A 26,299-nucleotide genomic window follows, 5' to 3' on the forward strand; every position below is an offset into this window, starting at 1 on the left:
CACCTACTGGTTAGAGCTGGTCAAAGGTGGAGATTTTTAGTAAAAAAAAAAAAAAAACAAAAAAAAAAAAAAAAAAAGAAAAGAAAAGCCTATAATATCGCTTCTGATTCTGAAGACATGGATTTGACCATTTCAATCTGTTAATCAATATGCACATAATGTTGTTCTTTTGAAAATATGCACATAGTTTTTTTGTAAATATGCACATAGTTCGTTTGTATGATTTTATCCTGAGTTGCAGCACACCACCTGGCCTGTATACCCTTAGTTGCCTGTTAATCCGCAAATAAACTTGCTTTTCACCAATGCAATGCATTCACCAACGGTCAACATCGTTGTTCAGATATTGATTGCGCACTTTTAAATCTTAAAAAAAAAAAATAAATAAATAAAAATAAAATAAATAAATAAATAAATAAATACAAAAAAAATCTTTGTATCTGGAGGATTAAAAGGTTTATCCACTAGGGGGCAGATTAGGCCTAATCATCCTTGACTGAAAACGGAACATCCTTCTTGTGGTTTGTTTTCCAGTAGTGATGGGCATTCCGGCTCTTTTCAGTGAGCCGGCTCGTTCGGCTCAGCTCACCAAAAAGAGTCGGCTCTTTTGGCTCCCAAACGGCTCTTTAAAAAAAAAACATGTTTTGTATTTTTTCAAGTCAAATAGTTTGCGATAGTTTGACTATGATTGGTGTTAAAATAATTCTAATTAAATTATTAAATTAAATCATAATCTATTTTAACCACAATGTATTTAAAAATGCATTGGTTTGCATTTGCATTTAAAGTATAACTTTTTAATGTATATAAACAAAGTGCATATAAATCTAACCATTCAAAACGAATACAATCTGAACAGCATAACAGAATATTCACCATATCAAAGAAAAATAAACAATTTGCAAAACTGAAGCATCCCACAAATTGAAATAAATGTAAAAAAGAAGGATGCTATTACACATGTGCATTTGAAGTATAACTTTTTTAATGTATATAAACAAAGTGCATATAAATGTAACAATTCAAAACGAATACAATCTGAACAACATAATAAATTGGCTCCGCCCTCCCTCACGCATCTTTGGTTCATTAGTTGACACTGCGTGTCTGATTGACAGGAACAACAGGTGAGGCTGTTTGTCTGAGCAGACAGAACGAATGTGTGTGCGCTTGAGCATTTAGGCCTATATTATTTTATGTATTTTTTCGTTCTTTGAATTCGTTAATTCTATTCATTTAAATCATTTGATTATTCATATCTTATTTTATTTTTTTATAAATAGATTCGGCTCTTCTGATATGCGAGCCGGCTCTTAGAGCCGACTCGTTTGCGAACGACCCATTACTATTATCCAGGTGGAGGCTGTGCGCTGTGTGAGAGAAAAAATAAGACATTCTGGCTGTGTCTCGTTTGGAAGGATGCGTCCTCCAGAGGTCGCATTTGTCTGCCGCATACGTCATCGAGGCTGTCTCGTTTCATTTTTTAATTTTTTTTAAAAAATTTTATTGGGAATGCAAAAAAGGTTAAAAAGTGTATAAATGTAATTTCATATACATAAAAGGCATTGACAATAGATAAAAAAATAAAAAAAATGAAACGAGACAACCTCGATGACGTATGCGGCCGAAAAATGCGACCTGCGGAGGACGCAGCCTCTGTCGCTTCTAACTTTCTCTCTGAGTTATCGCTTGACGACATTTAGCGACTTTTCATTGAAAGTAGTTGGCAACGCTCTCAAGTATCGACACAGCTACGCTTGGACTCACATCTCACGATGGGGACCTCAGTGGGATATGTGTTCAGAAAACTTTTTGCGTATTTATCAGTAGTGGCCACGATCTGCTATGCGCTCGTGCATCTGTTCCTGTTGAAACTCATATCTATTATATCAACAGGCCTGAGGAAGAAAATCCTTCTTAAACTCGGAGAGAAGATGACGATGACCCAAAATCCCAAATTCAAATACGAAGACTGGGGTACCATTTTCCTGTCTTTGTCGTTTATTAAAACAGTGTTCTATACGAACTGGTGCTCGTTGGGCATGGATGCGTTTGAGGGACACGCAGCTCCAGACACAGCTATTATTACCATGGATGGACAGAAAACGAGTATTCATCGTTTTCTTAAAGGTGAACTTTTTTTTTTTTTTTTGTTTGTTTGTTTTGGACATTCACACTTTTAGGTGTTTGTTTTTATGTGTATATGTACATATGCAGGTTGCCTAATATTGTGTAGGTCCCCCTCGTGCCGCCAAAACAGCGCCCACTCACATCTCAGAATAGCATTCTGAGATGATATTCTTCTCACCACAATTGTACGAGCGGTTATCCGAGTTACCGTGGACTTTGTCAGTTCGAATCAGTCTGACCATTCTCTGTTGACCTCTCTCATCAACAAGGCGTTTCCGTCCACAGAACTGCTGGTCACTGGATGTTTTTTGTTTTTGGCACTATTCGGAGTATATTCTAGACACTGTTGTGCGTGAACATCCCAGAAGATAAGCAGTTACAGAAATACTCAAACCAGCCCGTCTTGCACCAACAATCATGCCAAGATCTAAATCACTGAGATCACATTTGTTCCCCATTCTGATGGTTGATGTGAACATTAACTGAAGCTCCTGACCTGTATCTGCATTATTTTATGCACTGCACTGCTGCCACACGATTGGCAGATTAGATAATAGCATGGATGATTGTTGGTGCCAGATGGGCTGGTTTGAGTATTTCTGTAACTGCTGATCTCCTGGGATTTTCACGCATAACAGTCTATAGAATTTACTCCAAATGGTGCCAAAAACAAAAAACATCCAGTGAGCAGCAGTTCTGTGGATGGAAACGCCTTGTTGATGAGAGAGGTCAACAGAGAATGGCCAGACTTGTGTGTCTGTAACAAGGCCAAACATTCAAGGGTATGTGAGCTTTTGATCAGGGCCATTTGGGTGATTTCTGTTACCATTATGATTTAAAAAGGACCCAAACAACTATGTGATAATAAATGGCTTCATATGATCACTATCCTTAAATAAAAGGATAGTGATCAGTCATATTTTCAAAATCAATGCTAAAATTTCACAATTTCTGCCAGGGTATGCAAACTTGAGCACAACTGTATATATATATATGTATATATATATATAAGTAATTGAGTCTTAGTACTGTGTGGTTTTTCACAGAAAACCGTCCACTGGTTCTGAGTTTTGGGAGCTGCACATGACCCCCATTTCTCTACAAACTTGATGAGTTCAAACAGCTTGTCAAGGATTTCAGTGACGTGGCAGATTTCCTTGTTGTTTATATTGCTGAGGCACATACGACTGGTAATGACAATAATGCTGAAATAAATTTGTTAGTAATCGGCTATAACCAGGAGGAGCTAAATGTTATGTGACTGAGTAAAATGTTTGTTCCTCATAGATGGTTGGGCCTTTGTAAACAATTTAGACATCTGTGTGCATACGAACTTGGAGGAGAGACTGGCTGCAGCTCAGCTCCTGGTCAAAGAGGACCCCCTCTGTCCTATTGTAGTGGACGAGATGACCAGCATCACTGCCAGCAAGTACGGGGCTCTGCCTGAGTGACTCTATGTCCTTCAGGGTGGGAAAGTTATCTATCAAGTGAGTATTTTGCAATGGAGAGAAATTTTAAGTAAACAGTTCAGGCAATGTATACCTTCAGAACCTCATGACATCTCAGTAGAGAGTTGCTAGGGAAGGCTTTGGAGTATTTTTACCTTGGCCAGAGGCTTACACACACTCTCTCTCTTGCAGTAGGAGATTCCGTGTGTTTATAGACATGAAAGATTTGAAATTATTTGAACAGCATGGCAGGAACACCAGGACAGGACACTATCCAAGCAACAGTTTTACATGTTTCGATCATGACCTCCTATTTCCATTAAATTTATGTTAGCTAACTGTCCTCCACAGGATTAGGCAGCAAGAAGAGGTGCAGGTTGTCAAAAGAGGAAGCCAGTGACCATTGTCCATAAAATGGTGCATTTGAAAATCAGTTAGACTTAGGGCTGAACAATTAAACAAATAAATAGTCGAGATTACAGTTGCTACAATTAAGTAATCTGAAAAGTGTCAGTTATAGCAGTCAATAGGTCTTACCCATGTTAGATCCAACTTTTCCACTTAATTTTCTATTTAACGTTTTTTCAGTGGTTGATCATTTGAACCAATTAGAGATATGTCCATTACTCGCTTCTGTGTGTATTTTATTAAAAATTTGAAAACAGCTTTGTTTTTATGTTTCTAAGAGAGCCAAATAAAGTTGACCATTTAAGTAATTAGTCTTGATTTACTGATGCATAAAACAGCCAATAAAGTAATGTAGGAATACAGTTCTCAGCTTGTTTTGGATGTGTAGCTGGCTTAAAGGATACGGCTTGCAGTTGATCTACCCAAAATAAATTTGAATGTAAATTCTCTTAATCGTAATTAATCGCAATTACAATATTAAGTGAAATAATCAACAGACCTAATTAGGCCAATATAAAACAGTAGGACTGCTTTGCCATACTCATATTATGCCCAGACATCAGGCCCATTTCTGAGCATATCGAAATCCTACTTGGAGGCTGCCCGCAAACCTTACCCCAAATTAATCGCAATTAAAATATCAGGGGAAATAATCTTAGAATTTAGATTTCTGTCATAATTGTGCAGCCCTAATTAGACTCCACTATGCCAATATAATCAGTAGGACTGCTTTGCCTTATATTATTCTGTCATGATTCTTACAGCATATTAATCAGCGAATGGCATAGATCTATCCCAAACTTACCTTACCCAGTGTCCTGGAAACCACCACATATGAAAGTAGACAGAACCTATTTTAATATATTTAAAAGGATAGTTCACCCAAAAATTAAGTCTTTCATCATTTATTCACCCATATGCCATCCTAGATGTGTATGACTTTGTTTCTTCTGCTGAACACAAATGAAGATTTTAGAAGAATATTTCAGCTCTCTAGGAAGTGAATGGTGGCCAGGACTTTGAAGCTCCAAAAAGCAGATCAAGCTACATAAACTTGATCCATACAACTCCAGTGCTTAAATCAATGTCTTCTGAAGTGATCTAGTTGTTTTTTTGTGAGAACAAACCAAAATGTAACTCCTTTTTCACTATTCATCTTGACAGCTGTCTCCTTGGCGATCATGATTTCAAGCTCGATTACACTTCCTATAGCGCATGCTTGAAACAATGATCGTGCCTAGAGACTGCAATGGCAAGATGTAAAGTGAGAAAGGAGTTATATTTTAGCCTGTTCGCATCCAAAACCAACTGAATCGCTTCAGAAGACATTGAGTCCAGGGTTGGGAGGGTTACTTTTGAAATATATTCCACTACAGATTACAGAATACATGCTGTAAAATGTAATTTGTAACATATTTCGTTAGATTACTCAAGGTCAGTAACGTATTCTAATTACTTTGGATTACTTCTTCAGCACTGGTAGATTTTTTCACTTGTTTTGACTATAAAAACTCTGCAAGTACAGTAAGACAAAATACACGTTAAAAATACATCCTCTGAAAAACCTAGATATCTTATGCAGTGTTGTTTCTAAAACAGGATAAATCAAATTTATCCTGTTTTAAGGATTTTTAGATATTTTTACAGGAAAACAGTACAAAAATGATCAAGAATATGATTTTTGCCCTAATATCAAAGGTCTTACTAGAAAAAAATTATGATCTAACTTGAATTTTCTTGATAAAAAAAAAATATGATCTTGCCTGGTAACATACATGTAAAATGGCTAGAAATAGCATTTTAGCTTAGCGTAAAGCTGACAATTTACACAAGATTTATTTCTATTTCTTCTGCTCCAAACTTATTTCAAACGTACTTCTCTGTCTGCTCATATGAATGTAACACATCATAAGAAAGTGTTTTACCATTGTTCGAATCATTTATATGTATAAATATTTTCCATCTGAAAGGACTAAATATTAAATGAAACGAATGACAATAAAATGCAAAGTAATCTCTTCAGTAATCAAAATACTTCTTGAATGTAACTATTCTAATTACCAATGATTTAAATTGTAACTGTAGTGGAATACAGTTACTTATATTTTGTATTTTAAATACGTAATCCCATTACATGTATTCTGTTACTCCCCAACTCTGTTTATGGATTATTTTTATGCTGCAGTTATGTGCTTTTTGGAGCTTCAAAGGCCTGGTCACCATTCAATTGCATTGTATGGACCTAAAGAGCTGAGATATTCTTCTATAAATCTTCATTGGAGTTTTGCTGAAGAAAGTCATAGTCATACACATCTGGGAGGCCATGAGGGTAAGTGAACTATCCCTTTAAGAAACCTCTTCCTGGCAAAAAAAAAAATCTTGTTGTGAAACTTCCACATGTTTGCATAAACTATTGAAAGCTTAAGAAGGGGCCTTATTAAGAACTGCTGAGGAATGAAAACTCTAAGCTTTTAGGAAGGTTTTTGGCTGGTTGAGTCTGTTCCTTTAACAAACACCACTCTATATCCATCTCCAAGTGGCAGCTGGTTGTGCAAATCCTGTAGAGCTCTTTCCAAGCACTTGTACCTTACAGCTGGTATGTGACTCCCTGAGCACCCACCTGAAAAGTGTCCACTATGATGCTGCCTCTTTTCTCAGAAGAGGTGAGCAAAGAGCTCTGAACACAGCTACACACAATATGCCCTGCTCGTTACAATCTGGTGCATGGCGACCGTAGGAGGGAAAACAGACCACGAGGGGCTGGTTTGTGTCATGTATTGAGTGAAAACAGACAGACGCTTGAGACAATTTGGGAACAACTTTATCTTACATCGTAACTGGTTCACTGATTTAAAGAGAATGATTTACATGGAAATTAAATGGCTGGATCTTGGCCCTTAGGAGAGATGCTACCTTAAAGGAGTCTGGGAACATCAGGAGCTTTACATAGTTTTCCAAAGATAAAATAATTTCACATTTAAGCTTTCCCTTTTCTCTTTAAGCAATGAGCTGGAAACTGAAGGTAGGCTGAAAGATTTTCAAACACTGCCTTTTTGCATTAGTATAAATGATTGATCGAAAAACAAAGACAAAATATCCTCAGAAAAAGACCCAAATAATTTAGTAGTCAATATATAAACAAGCCTATTTAGCCCACAGTTGAAAGTATGATGCACAAGCTAACAAAAGCAGTGCAAAACAACTACTAAATGTAAAACAATTACCAAATGTCTGTATAAATAGAATAAGTTACCATTCTAAATGTATTATGACTGTGTCTGACGTTGCTCAAATTAAACTTAATACAAAAACCTGAACACGCTACAGTCTGGCTTACACAAGCAACATCCTTCCGTGATGAGGCCCCATAACCAGTATCCATTATCAAAGCTAAAACAGAGGCACATGGCAGAGCATTACATGTAAAAAAAACAACATGATATGGGTATCTTCAACCATCACAAATTCATCATGACAATCAACGCAACAGCCGAACATTTTGCAGGGAGACATCCAGGCGGGTAATCCAGTCACCTGCCTGCGGACACTGCGGCAAAGGTCTCGTAGGTAGTATGTTTATCAGGGTCAGCATCTGAGAGGATCAATGTATCAGTCTTTGACCAAAGATTGAGACAGCAGTCAAAATTTCCAAAAAATAAAATTGAACATGATATCAGTGCAGAGAAAAATCTTCAGTACAGGACCCGTCAATGCAGTTATTCATAAAAAGCAGCTGCTTATAATGCTTAAAAGACAAAAATGAGTGTACAAGTAAAATACAACTGTGAGTCTTTCCCTTTCAAAAAAGACCGAATTCTCTCGCCACTTGACGCATTTCACTGGAGAAAAATAAAAACTGGTCATCAAAAGGCAATAAAATATTCACAGAATTCAAGGCCACGAATGAGAGTTCAGTGTCAAAACGTTGGTGAAAGTTTTGTACGTGTAAACCATGCTGAAGTTGGATGTGGATGTCGGATTCGAGAGAGTGAACTGCGATATTCCTCTTCCGCACAAATGTACACACATCCAGAGATTATGTCAGCAGTAACCATACTTTGCTTCTTAATGAGAGGTGGCCTCAGAGGGGGAGAAAAACAATTCCAGGAGCATCGAGTCACATTTAGATCTTCTGATCTTAGAGAGGAGAAAAAGTTTGCTAGCCATAAAAAAAAAAAAAAAAAAAAAACCGAAAATAATTTTAATATTGCATGGGACCACTTGTGAGGACCCAGGGCAGTCCCACCCAATTCTATTTCCTGTATATGTACTCTGTCTGTGTCATAGATGGCCAACTGTGTTTCCAAGACTTAGCAAACAGACTGGCATCAGACGCTCATGGTCATGGAGGGAGAGTACTGCTGTAAACAAAGAAACAAAACAGGTCTCAACAAGCAAAACATGCCAGTGGCAAACAAACTGACTGTGTGAAATGAAAGTTCCATGGAAGAAAGAAAGTCATATGGGTTGGGACAACATGAGGGTGAGTAAATGACAGAAGTTTCATTTTTGGTTTATGTTTCCCTATTAGCAACTTAAAGGGTTAGTTCACCCAAAAATGAAAATTCTCTCATCATTTACTCACCCTCATGCCATGCCAGATGTGTGTGACTTTCATCTGCTGAACACAATCGAAGATTTTTGGAAGAATATTTCAGCTCTGTAGGTCCACACAATGAAAGGGAATGGGTGCCAAAATTTTGAAGCTCAAAAATCCACATAAGGGCAACATAAAAGTACTCCAGACGACTCTGGTGGTTAAATCCATATCTTCTGAAGCGATATGATAGGTGTGGGCGAGAAACAGATACAGGCAGTGTATCGCTTGGAAGGCTGCTAGGTAGGACCTTTGAAGGCTGCAGTATACCGAGTGTCCTCCTTTAAACGGCCTTCGTAGGACAAACGGAAATGGAACGTATCATGGTTGCTATGACAGCACGCCACTCTTTAACAAGCGCGAGCACTCTGAGTGAGAAGGGAACAAAGTCCCTCTGGAAGGGAATGTATGAGGTACATTTAAGGAGAGTTATAAAGATGTAAAGAGAAAAGAAAATCGATTTTACAGGTGTACTTTTAGTTAATACTTTATTTTAATTATATATTAATATAATTATACATATTATATACTCTGCACCCATCTACTGAGCTTGGGAATTAACATTCCTTGCATTTGAACATCATATTTATGGGCAAATTGTCATCATTGTTTTAGACATTTCCGTTGAAGCAAAGAATTGTGGGTTGCGAGTGCCCACGAAGGATACACCTCATGCATCCTCCGAATTCCCGTGAAAGAAGGTCGAGACAAGACAGCCTCGATGACGTATGTGGCCGAGAAATGCGACCTCTGGAGGAGGCATCCTTCCAAACGAGACACACCCATAGTCATTTTTCCTTCACTTTCTCCTGTTTTTGGTGAATTCTTTGTGCATATTGCCCCCTATTGGCTAGGGAGGTGAATTTGGCAAAAAATTACTTAAATATTTATCTGTTTCTCACCCACACCTATCATATCGTGTCTGAACTAAAGGTCTTCACGGGTCCACCCTAACCCAAGGACCCAAGACCCATACAGGTTCGGATTCACGTTTTACAGTCAACCGGGTCCTGTCAGGTCCCATTCTATTGCTGCGGGTCCCGGGTCTGTTTAACATTGTGTAATACCAGAGTCGATCCAAGAAGACCCAGCCGCGATCAGACAGCACTGATGATGATGGTGCTGTGTGTGTTGTAACTTGCAACATTGTAAAATTAGGATGAGAAAATGTGGGCTGGGAAATAAGGTGAAAAACGGAGCGGAGCCACATCGACCTGAGTGATGTCAGAGGCAGAGCGGAGTTAAGGCCCATGATAGCAAATCAACAATGCTAACATTAGCAGCCATGGCAATGAATGAGCAATCGTTATTATAGTTCAAAAGGGCAAACTGTCGAAGTTATCTTATGCGAGATACAAAAAAACCTGCAAAACTGATTCTAAACAAGTCGCGTTTGTCATCCGTCACCGTAACAGCAAGTGGACTTTTGAAGCTGAAATAATGAGTGGATTAGCTATGCTGTTTCAATCAGCAAGAGAAGAATCACAGAAAACCTGTATGCATTTTATTAACTTTCTTGGCAAGGAGAATGGATTATATGCATCACAGCCAGGCACAGGGGAGAAGGCTACTAGGCTACTAACGTTACATTAGGTAAGACACAAATTTTTGTTTTCACAACTTGTAAATTAACTTGTTAATAGCAATCAGCTGTGTCGATTGGGTCTGTCTCCCGGCTGGGTCTCAGCATTCAAATAATAGACTGGTTTGGGTCCGGGTAGTACATTTCCGGGTCTCTTTGGGTTCGGGCACGAATTTTTGGACCCGTGAAGATCTCTAGTCTGAACACATGAATTTAACCACTGGAGTAATATGGATTACTTTTATGCTCCTTTTATGAGGATTTTGGAGCTTAACATTTTTGGCACCCATTCACTTGCATTGTGAGGACCTACAGAGCTGAGATATTTTTCTAAAAATCTTTATTTTTGTTCTGCAGAAGAAAGAAACTCGTACACATCTGGGATGCCAGGAGGGTGAGTAAATCATGAGAAATTTCATTTTTGGGTGAACTATCCCCTTAACATAACTGTAAAAACAGAGCTACAAAATATAAACATTAAAGTCTCTAAAAAGTTTAATGACACTTACATTCTCATTCTGGAAAGAGTGAAGGTAGCTCCCTCCTACATCTTCATCTCTAGGGGTCCCGGGAGGATTGCTCATGCCACTCATATTGTTGGGAGAATTCTGTGGACAAAATAAATTTAGTTACCCAGTTCTCATAAGACATTAAATAACCAGCTAATTAAACATTCTTTAAGAGTAAGATTTTAAATATGGTGTGAAATATAATTCTCACTGTGACTATAAAAAAATTCTCAAAATGCAACAATTAGTAATTATAAATCACCTTTGAAAGTCCATCCAGGTCTCCTGAACCTAGATACAAAAAAAATAAAGATTTGGATCTGTATCTAAATCAAAATGAGTGCCATCAAATGGTTAATAAAAAAATTTGTTGTTTCATCAGTGTTAAGATTTCAAATATAAAAGGCATTACCTCCATTCATATGCATTGGGTCCATTCCTGCCATGGCCCCTAGAGGGCCCTCAGAGCCTGGGCCTATGGGAAACTGGACAAAACCAGAGGGAATGTAAGGACATGTTCCATCAAACAGTAATAATAAATGTCTTTCATCAGACATTTTAACACGAACACAGAAAAGGACACTTCTGGTGTGCTAATGGACTACACCAGCATTTACTGAAGAGTGTGCCTCTGAGAAATGAGTCAGCAAGTCTCTTACGCTGTTGCGACCTCCTCCTCCTGAGTTTATCATGGTGTACAGGTTTTCACTGGAGTTGTTGGAGTCTGAGGGTGAGAGATGTTTCATTAATTGGCTGGAGGTATTGAAGGGATAGTTCACCCAAAATTGAAATTCTCTCATGATTTACTCCAGAAGTGTACGAGTTTCTTTTTTCTGCAGAATGCAAATAAGATTTAAAAAAATATATATTTCAGCTCTGTAGGTCCTCACAATGGACATGAATGGGAGCCAAACTTTTGAAGCTCCAAACTCCACATAAAGGGAGCATAAAAGTAATCCATACAACTCCAGTGGTTAAATCCATGTGTTCAGATACAATATGATAGATGTGGGTAAGAAACAGATAAACATTTAAGTAATTTTTATCATAAATTCTCCTCTCTGCCCAGAAGGGGGCGATATGAATTGACTGAATCACCAAAAACAGAAGAAGAATGGGAAAGTGAAACTGAAGTGGAGATTGACTGAGCAGGGAGGGAGATTTTATAGTAAAAAAAAAAGGGGGGCACTTAAATATTGATCTGTTTCTCACCCTCACCTAATATATTGCTTCTAAAGACATCGATTTAACCACTGGAGTCGTCTGGAGTACTTTAATGTTGCCCATATGTGGGTTTTGGAGCTTCAAACTTTTGGCACCCATTCACTTGCACTGTATGGAACTACAGAGCTAAGATATTCTTCTAAAAATCTTCATTTGTGTTCAGCAGATGAAAGAAAGTCATACACATCTGGGATGGCATGAGGGTGAGTAAATAATGAACATTTTCATTTTTGGGTGAACTATTCCTTTGCTGGAACATCAAGTAAAATGAAATCTGCATTTTGCTTGAGGAATAGGCTGGGTTTAATAAAGTTAAGCTCCATCAACAGCATTTGTGACCATGTTGATTAGCACAAAAAAATTATTTCGACATGACCATACTTTATATATATAAAAAAATAAATAAAAAAACAAGGTTACACTGAGACACAATGCAAGTGAATGGGGTCAATTTGGGGGGGGGGGGGGTTTAAATGCAGAAATTTGAAGCTAATAATTTTATAAAAGCACACATTAATTATTTTTAATCTTGTATTATTTGAGCTGTGAAGTTGTTTATATTGTGATCTTAACAGGCATTTTTGGGATTGCAGCATTACATTTTTATTCTTTATGGCAACGAAGTTGTAAAATTGCATATAACTTTGTAAGGAAAAGGTAAGAAAGCAATTTTATCACACTAAAATCATGTTAACACGTATATTAAGTCTTGTAGCCATACTTTTGAAATAGTAAGCAACATCATGCCACAACTATCTGAGTAAGGAGAACTATCCCTTAAAGGATTCAAAACTTGTGCTATATTATCACATCTATGCAAATAAAGAGAAACAAAAATCATTCCAATAAAAAAAGTATTTGTAGAATGTTATAAAAGACTCTCAGACGAATTATAGTGTCTATAGTGGCAAACTGACCTGCTGGACTAGGGACAATTCCAGGTGTTCCTGGAGGCCCCCCTCCTTGTGGACCCTTGAGGAAACAGGTTACAGACTTATACACCTAAAGTCTTGCTGCACAATAACAACGACTATATAAAACGTGCAGTAGAATTAGATTCCCTTCTTACCCCATATGCACCAGGAGATGGTGATGAATAAGGCATCTATAACGGAACAAACAGACTTTCAACCTATATTTGGCCATGCAGTGTATTAATTTGATCAAATTAAAGCAGTTACTGTACTAATTTTAATATTAATAGAAGTGAGTTACACTACAATATGGGAAGTCCAACTTACATTGTTGTTTGGATTTGGCCACGGTGGTCTGCCATTTCCAGGCCCCCTGCAAGACACAGATGAATACGTTTTATGTTTCAGTTTCCATTTCATCATTCATGTCATACACCAAGTCATAAAAATGTCTTAGTACGCAGTATTTTACATGTTCACTCCTGGCATGCCCATAGAGTTGTGTGGTGGTCTCATCCCTCCTCCAAAATTCTAAAAAGGAATTAAAAGATTATGAATCATTATTATTGTCATTGACAAAATATAACAAACTTTGAAAATTGTAGGGAAAAAAAAAACAGCCTAGTACAGTTTACAGATTAAGAAAAACAAATTTAGAGATTAATAGTATTAACAGAAAACAATATATTAATAAAAAGTTTATAGATTGAATTAACAAATCAGCGGAAATGAGATATGGTTTTTTTTAAAGGGATAGTTCATTTTTTCATCATTTACTCACCATCATGCTTTTCCAAACCGTTATGACTTACTTTCTTTCATAGAACACAGACAGAGATGGAGGCATCTTTTTATACAACTAAAGTAATTGGTGACTGAGGCTGTCAGTCCCAAACATCGAGTTTAACATCTAACATCAAAAACCTATAGGGTTTGGAACAGTATGAGGGCGAGTAAATGACTCCATTTTAATTTTTGGGTGAACTATAAAATATGCACAAAATCATGACATCTTGGCAAATACATAATTCCAATAAAAGTCCCCATAGAAGATAATGAAAGATGACAGTGTTGTTATATTTTACACTTTGACTCTGTGACATTACCTGGGGACTAGGGCCCATAGGACCCATTCCTCTGGGAACATTCATCCTCTGCATTGGCCCTTCGGATGGAGAAAGGAGAAGTCAAATCACTTGCAGTTATTTTATCAAAGCTGATTATTTCAAATGTAAATGAAGTCAGACAGACATCATTAAGGCTCACCCTGTAGTCTAGGATCCATGTTTGGGAGCATTGGCTGGGCGGTTGGAACTCCACCAGGAGGCTGGACAAGGGTTGAGACATTAATATAGACATAGAAGTTCCTTAATCCAAAAGCACTAACTTTGTCCTGTAACTAAAGAACAGATCATCACTGCCTTAAAGAATGTTTTGATTAACTAACCTGGTTTCCCATTCTGATGGGTGGTCTTGGTCCTCCACCAAAGCGAGGTGACATGAAAGGCTGCAACACAAATCACAATCTGTCATAAAACCATTACATTGACATTTTGCCTGAAACAAAAGAACACATGGGCGTCTGCCCTGTGAGAACATGGAACAACCACAACTCAGCAGAGCAGGCTAACAGCAAGACATAAGAAAATACAGTGGGGAGAAAGAGCCAAATGAAGTAGTCTGTGAACAGACAGGAGCCGCTACCTGGCCATGGGGTCCCATCATACTATTAGGGGGAGGAGCATGAGGGGAGGCCTGGGAGCCGGGAGGGCCCTAAGAAAGTGAAGAGACCACACAAGAGAGGAGAGCAGGAGAGCAAGCGAGAAAAATGACAAAGGAGAGAGAATTATAGAGAGACAAAGAGAGGAATAAAAAATAGGGAGAGAGTCATTAGGTAATTTGAAGAGCTGGAAAAAGCACAGCACTATGGTTACTGTTGATGACTGAACAGCTAACCCCACACTGAAAGAGTAAAGCATTCTGGTGCAGCATAAAGTACATCAAACAAATGAATCCATGAGTGAAAGTGAATAAGAGACAGAATGTTAAGAGCAAGTTTAGTGAAGAATAAACATTTAGTGAAGGATCCAAAATTAAAACACTTGACAATGCACAACAACAACTAGTCAGAGCTCTACTATGCTTTTCTTTTACTCAAGGCTAATAGATTAAAAAACACTTACACTACCAGTCAAAAGTTTGGAAACACTTGAATCACTTTGTCATGGTCTTAATTTTTTATTTTATTTTTTTTAAATCTAAAAAGGCATATGCTTAAATGCTTGAAATGAGTTTTGTAGACATATAAAGTGTGCCTACATATGTTTCTTTATAAAAAAATTAATTCAACTGGATAGAGACGGAAAAGCAGCCAACAAGTGCCCAGCACACATCAGTGGCACCTCATGAGGTTGGTTTAGAGAATACCCAGAGTAATCAAGGCCATGGGTTTTCAAACTGGGGTCCAGGGACCATCACAGGGGTGCTAGGGGGTATTTTTTTAAAAAGTAAAATGTTGACATTACTTAAAATTATTACAGTTTCATTCTGAAACCATGAGATTAATCGTGATTATTTTATTCTACTGACAGCCAAAGTATTAAATTTGCATATAATTTCATATATTGTGAAAAAATAAAAAATTTCTCATTTTTAAGAAATAAGGATTGTTCTTCACTATTCTCTTTAAAGCTGTTAAAAATATATATCATGAAGACACGGAAAGTGCTATACAAATACATTTTAATTGAGTTAAATGTTTCTCATGTATAAACATCATAACTACAATAGAAAAAGACCCTGTCAAATAAATAAAGTATATATTTTCCATATTATGTTTGAATAGTTAATTTTTCTTTAGTACAATTGCACTATAAAAGCCATTTATTTTCATTTTGCAAACATGTCTTTATAATATCATGTTACCCTTGCAAGGAGATCATCATCCTTAGCATAAAAAAGTTTGAAAACCCCTGATCTTGGCAAAGGTTGGCTACTTTGAAGAAGCTAAAATATTAAGATTGTTTTGATTCGTTTTAACATTTTTGGTCACTACATAATTCCCATGCTTCCATTTGTTATATCATTGCTTTGACGACTTTTATTCTAAAATGTGGAAAGCAGTGTAATATAAAGAAATGATAGATGTCTAAACTCTGAACTGGTAGTGTATATATGGAGGGAAATCTTTTTTTATTTTTTCAGCTCAATCTTAAAAATCTCTCAAAGGCAATGAGGTCTAGACAGAGGGTAGGAACAAGATCTAACCTGGAAGAATCCAGGAGGCATGGGTCCACCTGGCATGCCATCTCCTGGTGGCATGTTCCCAAGGACAGGACTGGGGGCTGCTGCGGCACTCTGCAGACACATTGCGTGAGGAACAAACAGATCAGAACACACTTGATTGGAAGCACAGGTCTTTTTCACTATGCAATTAATAGCATGAAGCTACCAAGTTTTTTGTCTGAACACGGTAGGAATATCAGAATAAAATGGGAAATTAGTGCTTGGCCAATATGGGGTTGTCAATGGCTGATGCCGATATAACATTGGTACATTGATACATGACACAATAGAAGGACAGCAAATGAGACGCTTTTACTCTTCACTTTTGAAGAAAAAAAAAAAATTATATATATCAGCCAATTAATTAGACTGGCCAATATTTTGTGGTCAAAAGTTTAGCTTAATGCATTCAAGCACTCATGAAGTGCATCCGAGCCAACAGCACAGCCACAACTGACTGGTGTAAAATCCAATTTTAAGGTCTACAGAACTGAGAAGAGAACTAGATTTTCCAAGCTCAACAGGGATTTGATCATGCATATAATTCCAGTAGAAAAAGCACAGCGTAGTCTGCTGACTGTCACACTTCAGCCTAAGTTAACTGAGCGAGGCTTTTGAGAGAGTGCTGTGAAATACCACAGGCAGGGTGTAAGAAAGAAGAGCATCCGACACTTATAGAACAACACGGATCAGGACCGACCAATGGAAAGTCAGACCGAGACTGATCTGCAAGAATGGAGCAGCTATGCTTATCATTCAGACTATAAAAATTAATAGTGCAAAGGGCAGGTTGGGTCGTTTAAAAGAATTTTAAATTACTCGAGAACATTTTATATTAAAAGACATTACTCCGATCTGTTGTTTAGACAGCAAAATACAATCTATTTGCCATTACACTTAAAGACATAGGTCACTCAAAAATAAAATAAAAACGAATCATTTACACACACCCATGTCATTTGTTTTTTTTTTTCCCATTTTTCCCTGAGAGAAATCTCCACGCTGCTCTTTTCCAAAAAAAAAATTTTTTTTAAATAAATAAAAAAGGGATGGAGATTTTAAAGCTTGGCAGTATAAATCTCATTTGTGATCACGTACATTCAAACTTGCTGCAAGAACCAATGGCATCTGGCACCAGTGACATCAAACCTGGTGCAATGCATCCAAAGGCACCATTTTTTCATTTTAAACTTGCACAAATGAGATTTGTGATATCCAGCAGAGGAGAAGTTTATCAGTGAATAACAGCTTCAATATTGGTCTGTTCCTCATATAAAGGGATTCAGATGACTTGGAATATAGCATACGAGTCATATGGACTACTTTTTTGGCACTTTTGTTCTTTTTGGAGCCTGGCAGTTAAAAAATAAAATCATCCACTTTCATTAAATGAAAGAGAGCAGTTTGGACATTCTGCCTAACATCTCCTTTTGTTTTTCACAGAAAAAAATTATACAGGTCAGAGTAATGACAATTTGTATTGAACTATTCCTTTTAGAAACATGATAGTTTGGGCTTCCATCTGCAACCTAACAACATATCACCAAAACCTTTTAGAATAATGGAAAAACACTTTGAGAAAATGTTCCTTCTTCCCAAGTCTCAACCTCCACCCAAACTTCAAGTTTGCTGCTGCTGCTCTCTGCTCAGCACCTCGTCCCAGAGAGCATCTGTCTCTTCCCTCCTCCCTAAATCTGCCTACCAACAGGCTCCATGACAGCCATCAATCACTCGCGTTCCCCACCGCAGCCTGAGGGGGAGTGTTTCCCCTGACACAGCATGAAAACAACATGGCCACGGTTTAAAGAGGGCACAGCCAGCCTCCTCCCCCCACCCTCTAGAGAAAAGACAGCAGAGACCTCACGCCACAGTTCTGACCACAGCTGGGCACAAAGGCAGGAGACAGAGCAGATCACACAATGACTTCAGAACATGATGCCCTTAAACGCCCTACTGCGGTCCTATAGATCCAACTATGCTGAACACGCAAGAGTTAAACAGCTAGTTTTCAAATGACGGATAATGTTTCATATATCAGCGCATGGCAGCATCTTTCAGATTAGAGTGTCTAGACATAAGAGCAAGAGTTTGATTTTAGACTCTCTGAATATGACCTCTGACCCTGTGGCCCCTCACCAAAGCTTGTGGCTAGACAACAGCAGCCCTATATTACTGGTAGTAGGATAAAGCTGGAGGTTTAGGCCCAAGTGTTGTGCCATTCCTCCGTGAGCTGTTTAGAACACACATAGAACTGACAAAAAGAGATGCTGCCATACAGGTTTTACTTTTTCAGGGGCTGTTCACACAAGATTCTTGCGTTCGAAAACATCAAGAGGAGCACACTGCAATTGAACAGAACATAAGGGTCTTGAGATGGGTTTTTAAAAGTCTTTTTTTAACTTGACACTACATCTTAAAAATGCAACACTCATGGAGCAAGGTGCTGAAATAACAGCGAGATCTCTGAACAATCAAAGATCTCTTTCTAGTGCATGAGTTAAGAGCAAATTAAAAAGCACAGCAGAATGCAACAACATATTGTATGTGAATGGTCCCAACACAGCCTATACCACAGTTTTTTCCACCACATATTACATTCTAGCTTTTTTTTTTTTTCATTCTTTAATAAAAACATTTTAAAAACTGATATGTATCCATGCAACTGCCTCAAAATATTTGTATTGCATTTGTAAGCAACTTCATGCCATTTTAAAAGGCTTCTCTCAACAAATCCATTTTACAAAGTGCAATGTAAAGCATTTATGAACTATCTGTCAATAATCAGAGCATTCCTGGCTTCAATCGTCAGTCAGGCGAATGTGTGTTTAAGCTTAAAGATGCCTTCATTTCCTGCCAGCCAAACATCATGTATATGACAATGCTGAAAATACTCAAAATAGGGTATATCTGATCATAATTTTGCAACTATCCCACTTGGTTTTGTGTGCCAATTACTGAACAAGATTAGGGCATTACGCTACAGTGATACCCTGGACATCCAGATCCAACATAACCCTGTATAGTTGTCCGTAGCATGTTTTATCTTCACCTAGAAATGGTGATGATTACATCGAAAACCCTGCTGACAACACTGCAATTGTTGGAATGATCATTACCTTCTCACACACAGAACTGTTTGGATTTCCTTATTATACAACAAAATCTGAGTCTCTTACTGATTCCACAAAAGTAACTGGGACATGAAATACATATCACCTTTAAATCTGTATTCCTTTTTTGAATCAGTCTGTGTTTTTATGTACTCACATAGTCATGGAATGCCTTCGCCTCACTTGAATGCTCACATGTATCTCTCCTCTCTGGAGCTGCACAGTACAGGTCCCAAAAGACACTGGGGAAAAAGTAGGAAGTGGTCAAATGAGCCTGCATAAGCCCAATGGAGGACCTTAATGTGTTTTTACAAAATACACTTAAAATACTCACCACCACCAGGAATGCAGGAAGCCAGGAGGGTCTCCTAGCGTGATGTTCTTTTCCCATCGGATCTAGAATGGACCAGAAAAATATAACTTTTTCATCAAAAAGTTCAGTCTAAGATTTATCATCAGTCCTGTACAATGTTGAAAAAAATATGGTCCTCCACTGAGGTTCTAGTTCTTACTTCTGACAGAAAAGTCTGTGCAGACTTCTGAGCGCCAATGTGTAATAAATACTCATAAACATACAAAGCTAACCTGCAAAGAAGCAGAGAAACAACAATATTAAGTGATTAAGGCAACAACTGACATATATATATATATATATATATATAAGGTTGGTAAGGACAAAATCAAGAAATCAATGTTATACTCCTCTCATGCTTCTTGAATAGTGTCCATGGTAAAAATGAATGTTACTCAAACAACATCCAATATTAATTCACATAAGATTTGTTTTTATTCCTAAACCCCACACTGAGGAAAGCTGCACTTCAAAAACATGTAAAAAGCATAAAAACTAAACAAAAGACGGGACCCACTCCCCTCCAAGATTGGCGTCTGAGGCAAAAATGAAACAAGGATCCAATGTAGCGTCCGTCCCGCATACATAATATCAAATTGTTACATTTAAACTTCGCGTTCTGGAAAAAGGTGATTTAAAAAGAAACGTTTTTTTATTCTTGAGCACGTCACAATGACTAGAGGAGAAAGCTCTGTGCCAAAGGGGAACCCAGAATGGCGCACGGTCGGGCACTTTCGATTCATCGCTCTCGCGACAAGCCTATAGCAGCAGCATACTCTCCATTTGCAGCCGTGCCCATACTGCTCTAACAATAGGCTACATCCAACACAATAACACTCGCACGACGGGCGATATTCAAAAGACCTTACTTTTCCCGAGCTTGACCATCCGACGGCACGACGGAGCTTTTGCCTTTGGGAAACATGTTTTTTGTGTGCACGGGAGAGTCGCCCGCGTTCCCTTTTCCTCTATTTTCGACAATTCATCTGTCACTTGTCCAGGTTCGACTGCACAAACTAAACACACTGCTGCCTTCTCAACCAACCTTGACCACTGAGGTGGGTGGAGTCGTTGGATTGATTGACAAGAGTGATGGCCAATAGCAGAGCGCCATTTCTCATGTGTGGCGGCCCGGAGTGATGTTTCTCGTTGACCGAATAGTTCCTTCTTTCAATTTCCTGTGATCCTTTGGGAGTGCTTTATTAGGCGCTTCGCATTAATTAGCGCTTTATTTGTTTGTTTTGATGCTTTAAGTGGGTTACATGTTATAATAGTAAAGCTGTGAGAAAGCGGAATACGGACAAATGATTTTTGCTGAATCATTTAACTATAGGAACAAATTTTGGCCTGAAAAATACTGGAACAGTCTGTTTCAGATTAAAATAAGAAAGTGCAACATCATATATCATATTCCCACATGTAGAATAGCCTACCTCATCAGTTATTTATATGTTCAGGGAGTGTAATCCTATTTGCATTCTTTGCAATAAATTTGGCGTGATAAATGCTTTAAAATTATTTAACTACTGTATTATTCAAATGCTCTTAATGGTCTCGAGTTTACTAAATAGAATAAAATATGATTAGCTTTTTAACAAATTCTTGAATTAAAAAATTATTTAAAACCCTGAATGTTTTTATTATCATCATTATATATATATGTGTGTGTGTGTGTGTGTGTGTGTGTATAGACACACACACACACACAGTACTGTGCAAAAGTTTTAGGCACTTGTGAAAAATGTTGCATAGTGAGGATGTCTTCAAAAATAATGAAATAAATAGTTTTCATCACTTAATGTCATACAATGTCCAGTAAACATAAAAAAGCTAAATCAATATTCGGTGTGACCACCTTTGCCTTTAAAACAGCACCAATTCTCCTAGGTACACCTGGTAACAGTTTTTCTTGGTTGTTGGCAGATAGGATGTCCCAAGCTTCTTGGAGAATTCGCCACAGTTCTTCTATCTATTTAGGCTGTCTCAATTGCTTCTGTCTCTTCATGTAATCCCAGACTGACCCGATGTACAGTAGGGGGCTTTGTGGGGGCCATGACATCTGTTGCAGGGCTCCCTGTTCTTCTGTTCTAATCTTTTCTATTTGCAAAATTAATGTTTGGGAGTCTAACATTTATATTTCCTATTGACACACTAAAGCTGAAGATATAAATAACCATCTGAAGACAAATGCTTTTGTGAAACATCTTATGTGCCTAAGACTTCTGCACAGTACTGTGTGTGTGTATGTATATATATATATATATATATATATATATATATATATATATATATATATATATATATGTATTGCTAATTTGGTACTAGAAAATCACCATTATATCAAACACAGTTGAAAGCTATTTGGTTCATTAAATTAAGCTTAACATTGTCTTTGTGTTTGTTTTAGAGTTGCCACAGTATGCAATAGACTGGCATGTCTTAAGGTCAATATTAGGTCAAAAATGGCAAAAAAAAAGAAACAGCTTTCTCTAGAAACTCATCAGTCAATAACTGTTTTGAGGAATGAAGGCTATACAAAGCTTGAAATTGCCAAAAAAAACTGAAGATTTCATACAAAGGTGTACAATACAGTCTTCAAAGACAAAGGACAACAGCTCTAATGACAGAAAGAGATGTGGGATGCCAGATGTACAACTAAACAAGAGGATAAGTACATCAGAATCCCTAGTTTGAGAAATAGACACCTCACATGTCCTCAGCTGACAGCTTCATTGAGTTCTACCCGCTCAACACAGGTTTCATTTGCAACAGTAAAGAGAAGACTCGGGGGTGCAGGCCTTATGGGAAGAACTGCAAAGAAAAAGACACTTTTGAACAGAAACACAAAAAGAAAAGGTTAGAGAGCGCAAAGAAACAGACATTGGACAACAGTTAATTGGAAAAGAGTGTTATGGATCTTAACCCCATTGAGCTTTTGTGGGATCAGCTAGACTGTAAGGTGCATGAGAAGTGCCCAACAAGACAGCCACATCTATGGCAAGTGTTACAGGAAGTGTGGGGTGAAAAGTATCTGGACAAACTGACAGCTAGAATGCCAAGAATCTGCAAAGCTGTCATTGCTGCATGTGAAGGATGTTTTGATGAGAACACTTTGAAGTAGTTTAACAGTTTTTTCAAATTGTAATAGTAATTTTTCACATTATTAATGTCCTGACTATACTTTGTGATCAGTTGAATGCCACTTTGGTGAATAAAAGTACCAATTTCTTTCCATAAGAGCAAAATCTGTACATTACTCCAAACTTTTGGCTGCTAGTGTAAATATATATATATATATATATATATATATATATATATATATATATATATATATATATATATATATAATTTATTTATTTATTTATTCGTTTGTTGTCACTAACTCAAAACAATGAACATGAACAATGAGATGTGAAATGTGTGATGCTCTGGCAGGGCAGGCGGAGCCAGGGCTGTCTTCATCTGCTCCACGTCATGATGACGTATGGGGGGGAGAGGCTGCAGCCCCTCCCGTCCTCAGGGGATTTCCCGAAGGGGATTTCCCGTTGGAGCAGTTACCAGAGGAAACCCTCAAGCACGCCTTTGACCAAGTGAGAGTGATCGATGGTTAACCACTCCAGCCGGGTGTTGCCCTTTCATATCCTTATTTCGCAATTATAAATGATAGGATGCAGGACGCTCAAACAAAGGAAGTTACAGCTCAGCTCTTAATACCGCGGAGCCGTTGGGAAATGGTGTTCCAGGCAGCTCACTATAATCCCATGGCGGGTCATCTAGGGGAAAGGAAAACAGTGAACCGTGTAATAGCCCGTTTTTATTGGCCAGGCATTGGCGGCGATGTCCGCAGGTGGTGTGCGGCATGCCACGAATGTCAGCTGGTGAATCCACCGGCCACCCAAAAGCGGCATTGCGCCCCCTTCCGCTGATCGAGGTCCCCTTCGAGAGAATTGGAATGGACCTCGTCAGGCCATTAGAGCGGTCAGCACATGGACATCGCTTTGTATTGGTCCTAGTGAATTATGCAATGCGATATCCGGAAGCCGTGCCTCTAAGCAGCATTTCAGCACATAGTGTTGCGGAGGCACTCTTCAAAATAATCTCCCGGGTGGGGATTCTGAAAGAAATCCTCACCGATCAGAGCACAGCCTTTATGTCATGGACACTACGTGAGCTTTATGAATTATTGGGCATTAAATCAATCCGCACCAGCGTTTACCATCCACAACAGATGGCCTGGTGGAGCGATTTAATAAAACCCTTAAAAACATGATTCGTAATTTCGTGCACGAGGATGCTAGAAATTGGGACAAATGGCTCGATCCCCTGTTATTCGCAGTACGAGAGGTCCCGCAAGCCTCCACTGGATTTTCCCCATTCGAGCTGCTATATGGGCGGCGCCCGTGCAGTGTGCTTGATGTTATGAGTGAAGCTTGGGAGGAGGGACCTTCAAACTGCAAGAATGAAATTCAATACGTTCTTGATCTTAGAGCAAAACTCCACACTTTGGGGCAACTAACACAGGAGAATTTGCTCCAAGCTCAAGAATGACAGAGCCGACTGTAAGACAGTGGAACTCGGCTGCAGGAATTTGCACCGGGAGATAAGGTACTTGTATTACTCCCCACATCGAGCTCCAAATTACTCGCCAAGTGGCAAGGACCCTTTGAGGTCACACGACGAGTGAGGGATCTCGATTATGAGGTAAAGCGAACCGATAGAGGGGGCGTGCATCAAATATATCACCTCAACCTCCTGAAATTGTGGAGGGAGGCGGTCCCTGTGATGTTGGCTACGGTAGATCCGTAGGGGGCAGAGCCCAGGCCGGAGGTGAATACAAAACACAATCATTTCACCCCGGTCTCTTGCGGAGACCACCACTCACCGTGTCAGCTCGCAGAGGTTGCCAAGTTGCAAAAGGAGTTTGCAGATGTGTTTTCCCCTCTACCGGGTCGTACGAACCTCATCCAGCACCACATAGAGACCGAGCTAGGGGTGGTGGTACGTAGCTGCCCCTATCGATTACCCAAGCCCAAAAAGAAAATTGTCCAGGAAGAATTGGATGCAATGCTCGATATGAGGGTAATAAAATAAAGCCACATTGTAAACCCGATTGGTCCAGCCCGGATGTTCTAGTTACTAAGAGCGACGAGTCTGTACATTTCTGTGTGGATTATAGAAAAGTCAACGTCGGTGTCTAAATTTGATCCAATGCCTCACGTTGATGAGTGACTCGATCGGTTGGGCACTGCTCGATTTTATTCGACACTGGATTTGACAAAGGGTTATTGACACCAATTTCCCGTGAAAAAACAGCCTTCCACACCGTTTGGATTACACCAATTTGTGACCCTTCCATTCGGTTTGTTTGGAGCCCCAGCTACATTTCAGCATCTCATGGACCGAATACTCAAACCGCATTTGGCTTATGCCGCTGCCTATTTAGACGACATCATCATTTACAGTAATGATTGGCAGCAGCACATGCAGCATCTGAGGGTGGTTCTGAGATTGCTGAGACAAGCAGGACTCACAGCAAACCCCAAGAAGTGCGCGATTGGGCGGGTGGAGGTACGGTATCTGGGGTTCCACTTGGATCACGCCCCACTCCAATGGCTCCACTGCATGAAAGATACCAACGCGTGGATCACCCGTTGGTATCTGACTCTTCAGCTGTTTAAGTTCATGGTGGTCCACAGACCAGGAGCGTAGATGGCTGTCGCCGACTTCCTTTCCAGAAATGGGGGGGAATGGTAGACAGGCCGGATGTCTCCCCGACCTGAGTTGGGCGGTGGGGATATGTGGCAGCAGGGGCGTGGTCGAGCGCCCATCTGGAGAGAGAGAAAGCAGTAAGGGCACTTACACCTGAGCTAAATTATGTCTAACACCTGTCTCTAATTCCAGTGAGCTTGGGGAGAGCGGCATATAAACAGCCACGCCACCACCAGAAGAGAGAGAGAGAGTCTGGCACGAGAGTCTCACAGTGAAGCTACTGAGTTTGTGATGCTACAGAGTTGTGATAAAGACATTGTGATGATTAAGAGGCTGTGACTAGGAGCCTGTGACGCTAAAGAGTTTGTGAAGCTGAAGAAGTTACTGTGCCAGTTGTGACTGTGTTATCTCTAAGTTTGTGATTAAAAGCTCACCTGACCTGAACCTTCTTGTCCCAGTGACCTCATTCCCTCACAGGGCACAAAACAATGAGCATGAACATGCTGAACTGTAAATGAGCATGATGTCTGTCAACAACAGGTTACATGCGATCAGCCCAGATTTTGCTGGAGGTCATGTCACTTTTACAGGTGCTCATGGTATTAAAACTGAATAGGAGTTGCGCTTTACTACTGAATAACAGGACAATGCTGAATAATGGCACAACAACAGTCAGCTGTCCTGATATCCATGCAAATTTTATGCAAGACCACTTTATTTAAAAAGAAATTGCCTAAAAAATGTTTTTCATATTGACAGAAGCTTTTATAAAAAAGCGACTTACAGTACATTCAGGGTATACATTTTATCAGTTTGTGTGTTCCTTGCCTATGACCTTGGCGTAGCCAGTGCAATGCTCTACCAGTTGAGCTACAGGAACATTTCTTTTAAACTTTTTAAATAAAAAAAAAGACAATCAATCTGTCTGATATCCATAAGGACAGGGAATTTCTAGCCTAATGCTCATTCCATTGCTGATCATCACCCCATATACTTACAGAGATGATACATATCTTAATATGAAGGTATAT

At 38.9% G+C, this 26,299-nt stretch overlaps 1 protein-coding gene and 1 pseudogene across 4 annotated transcripts; one reads left to right on the forward strand and one right to left on the reverse strand.

Annotated features, from left to right (window-relative positions):
• Nucleotides 1-1,633: 1,633 nt before the first annotated feature.
• On the forward strand, nt 1,634-25,706 carry LOC127424121 (type I iodothyronine deiodinase-like; annotated as a pseudogene).
• LOC127424120 (single-stranded DNA-binding protein 3-like) lies at nt 6,791-21,781 on the reverse strand. Of its 4 annotated transcripts, none has more exons than XM_051669031.1 (18): nt 20,429-21,781; nt 19,720-19,792; nt 19,542-19,603; nt 19,365-19,449; nt 16,080-16,169; nt 14,517-14,585; nt 14,260-14,319; nt 14,079-14,139; nt 13,919-13,977; nt 13,285-13,343; nt 13,140-13,185; nt 12,968-13,003; nt 12,816-12,870; nt 11,334-11,398; nt 11,087-11,159; nt 10,937-10,965; nt 10,675-10,773; nt 6,791-8,344 (listed from the first exon to the last, which is right to left on the reverse strand). In XM_051669031.1, the coding sequence occupies exons 1-18, from the start codon at nt 20,482-20,484 to the stop codon at nt 8,315-8,317; spliced, it is 1,107 nt and encodes a 368-aa protein (XP_051524991.1). In that variant the 5' UTR covers nt 20,485-21,781; the 3' UTR covers nt 6,791-8,314. The 4 variants fall into 4 exon arrangements, with proteins under 4 accessions (XP_051524991.1, XP_051524990.1, XP_051524993.1 ...); XM_051669030.1 differs by having other exon boundaries at nt 6,791-8,347; nt 20,429-21,778; XM_051669033.1 differs by lacking the exon at nt 14,517-14,585 and having other exon boundaries at nt 20,429-21,773.
• Nucleotides 25,707-26,299: the final 593 nt, after the last annotated feature.

Source organism: Myxocyprinus asiaticus, chromosome 33, assembly GCF_019703515.2.
Source record: "Myxocyprinus asiaticus isolate MX2 ecotype Aquarium Trade chromosome 33, UBuf_Myxa_2, whole genome shotgun sequence".
Classification (NCBI taxonomy): Eukaryota; Metazoa; Chordata; class Actinopteri; order Cypriniformes; family Catostomidae; genus Myxocyprinus; species Myxocyprinus asiaticus.

Excerpts from the sequence above, each read along its gene's own strand:
- LOC127424120 (XM_051669030.1), bottom strand. The coding sequence starts at position 20,484 with ATGTTTCCCAAAGGCAAAAGCTCCGTCGTGCCGTCGGATGGTCAAGCT. Across the intron at positions 14,320-14,516 it reads TGATGGGACCCCATGGCCAG|CCTTTCATGTCACCTCGCTT; the intron begins GTAGCGGCTCCT and ends TTTGTGTTGCAG. Across the intron at positions 13,004-13,139 it reads GGCCAAATCCAAACAACAAT|ATGCCTTATTCATCACCATC; the intron begins GTAAGTTGGACT and ends GTTCCGTTATAG.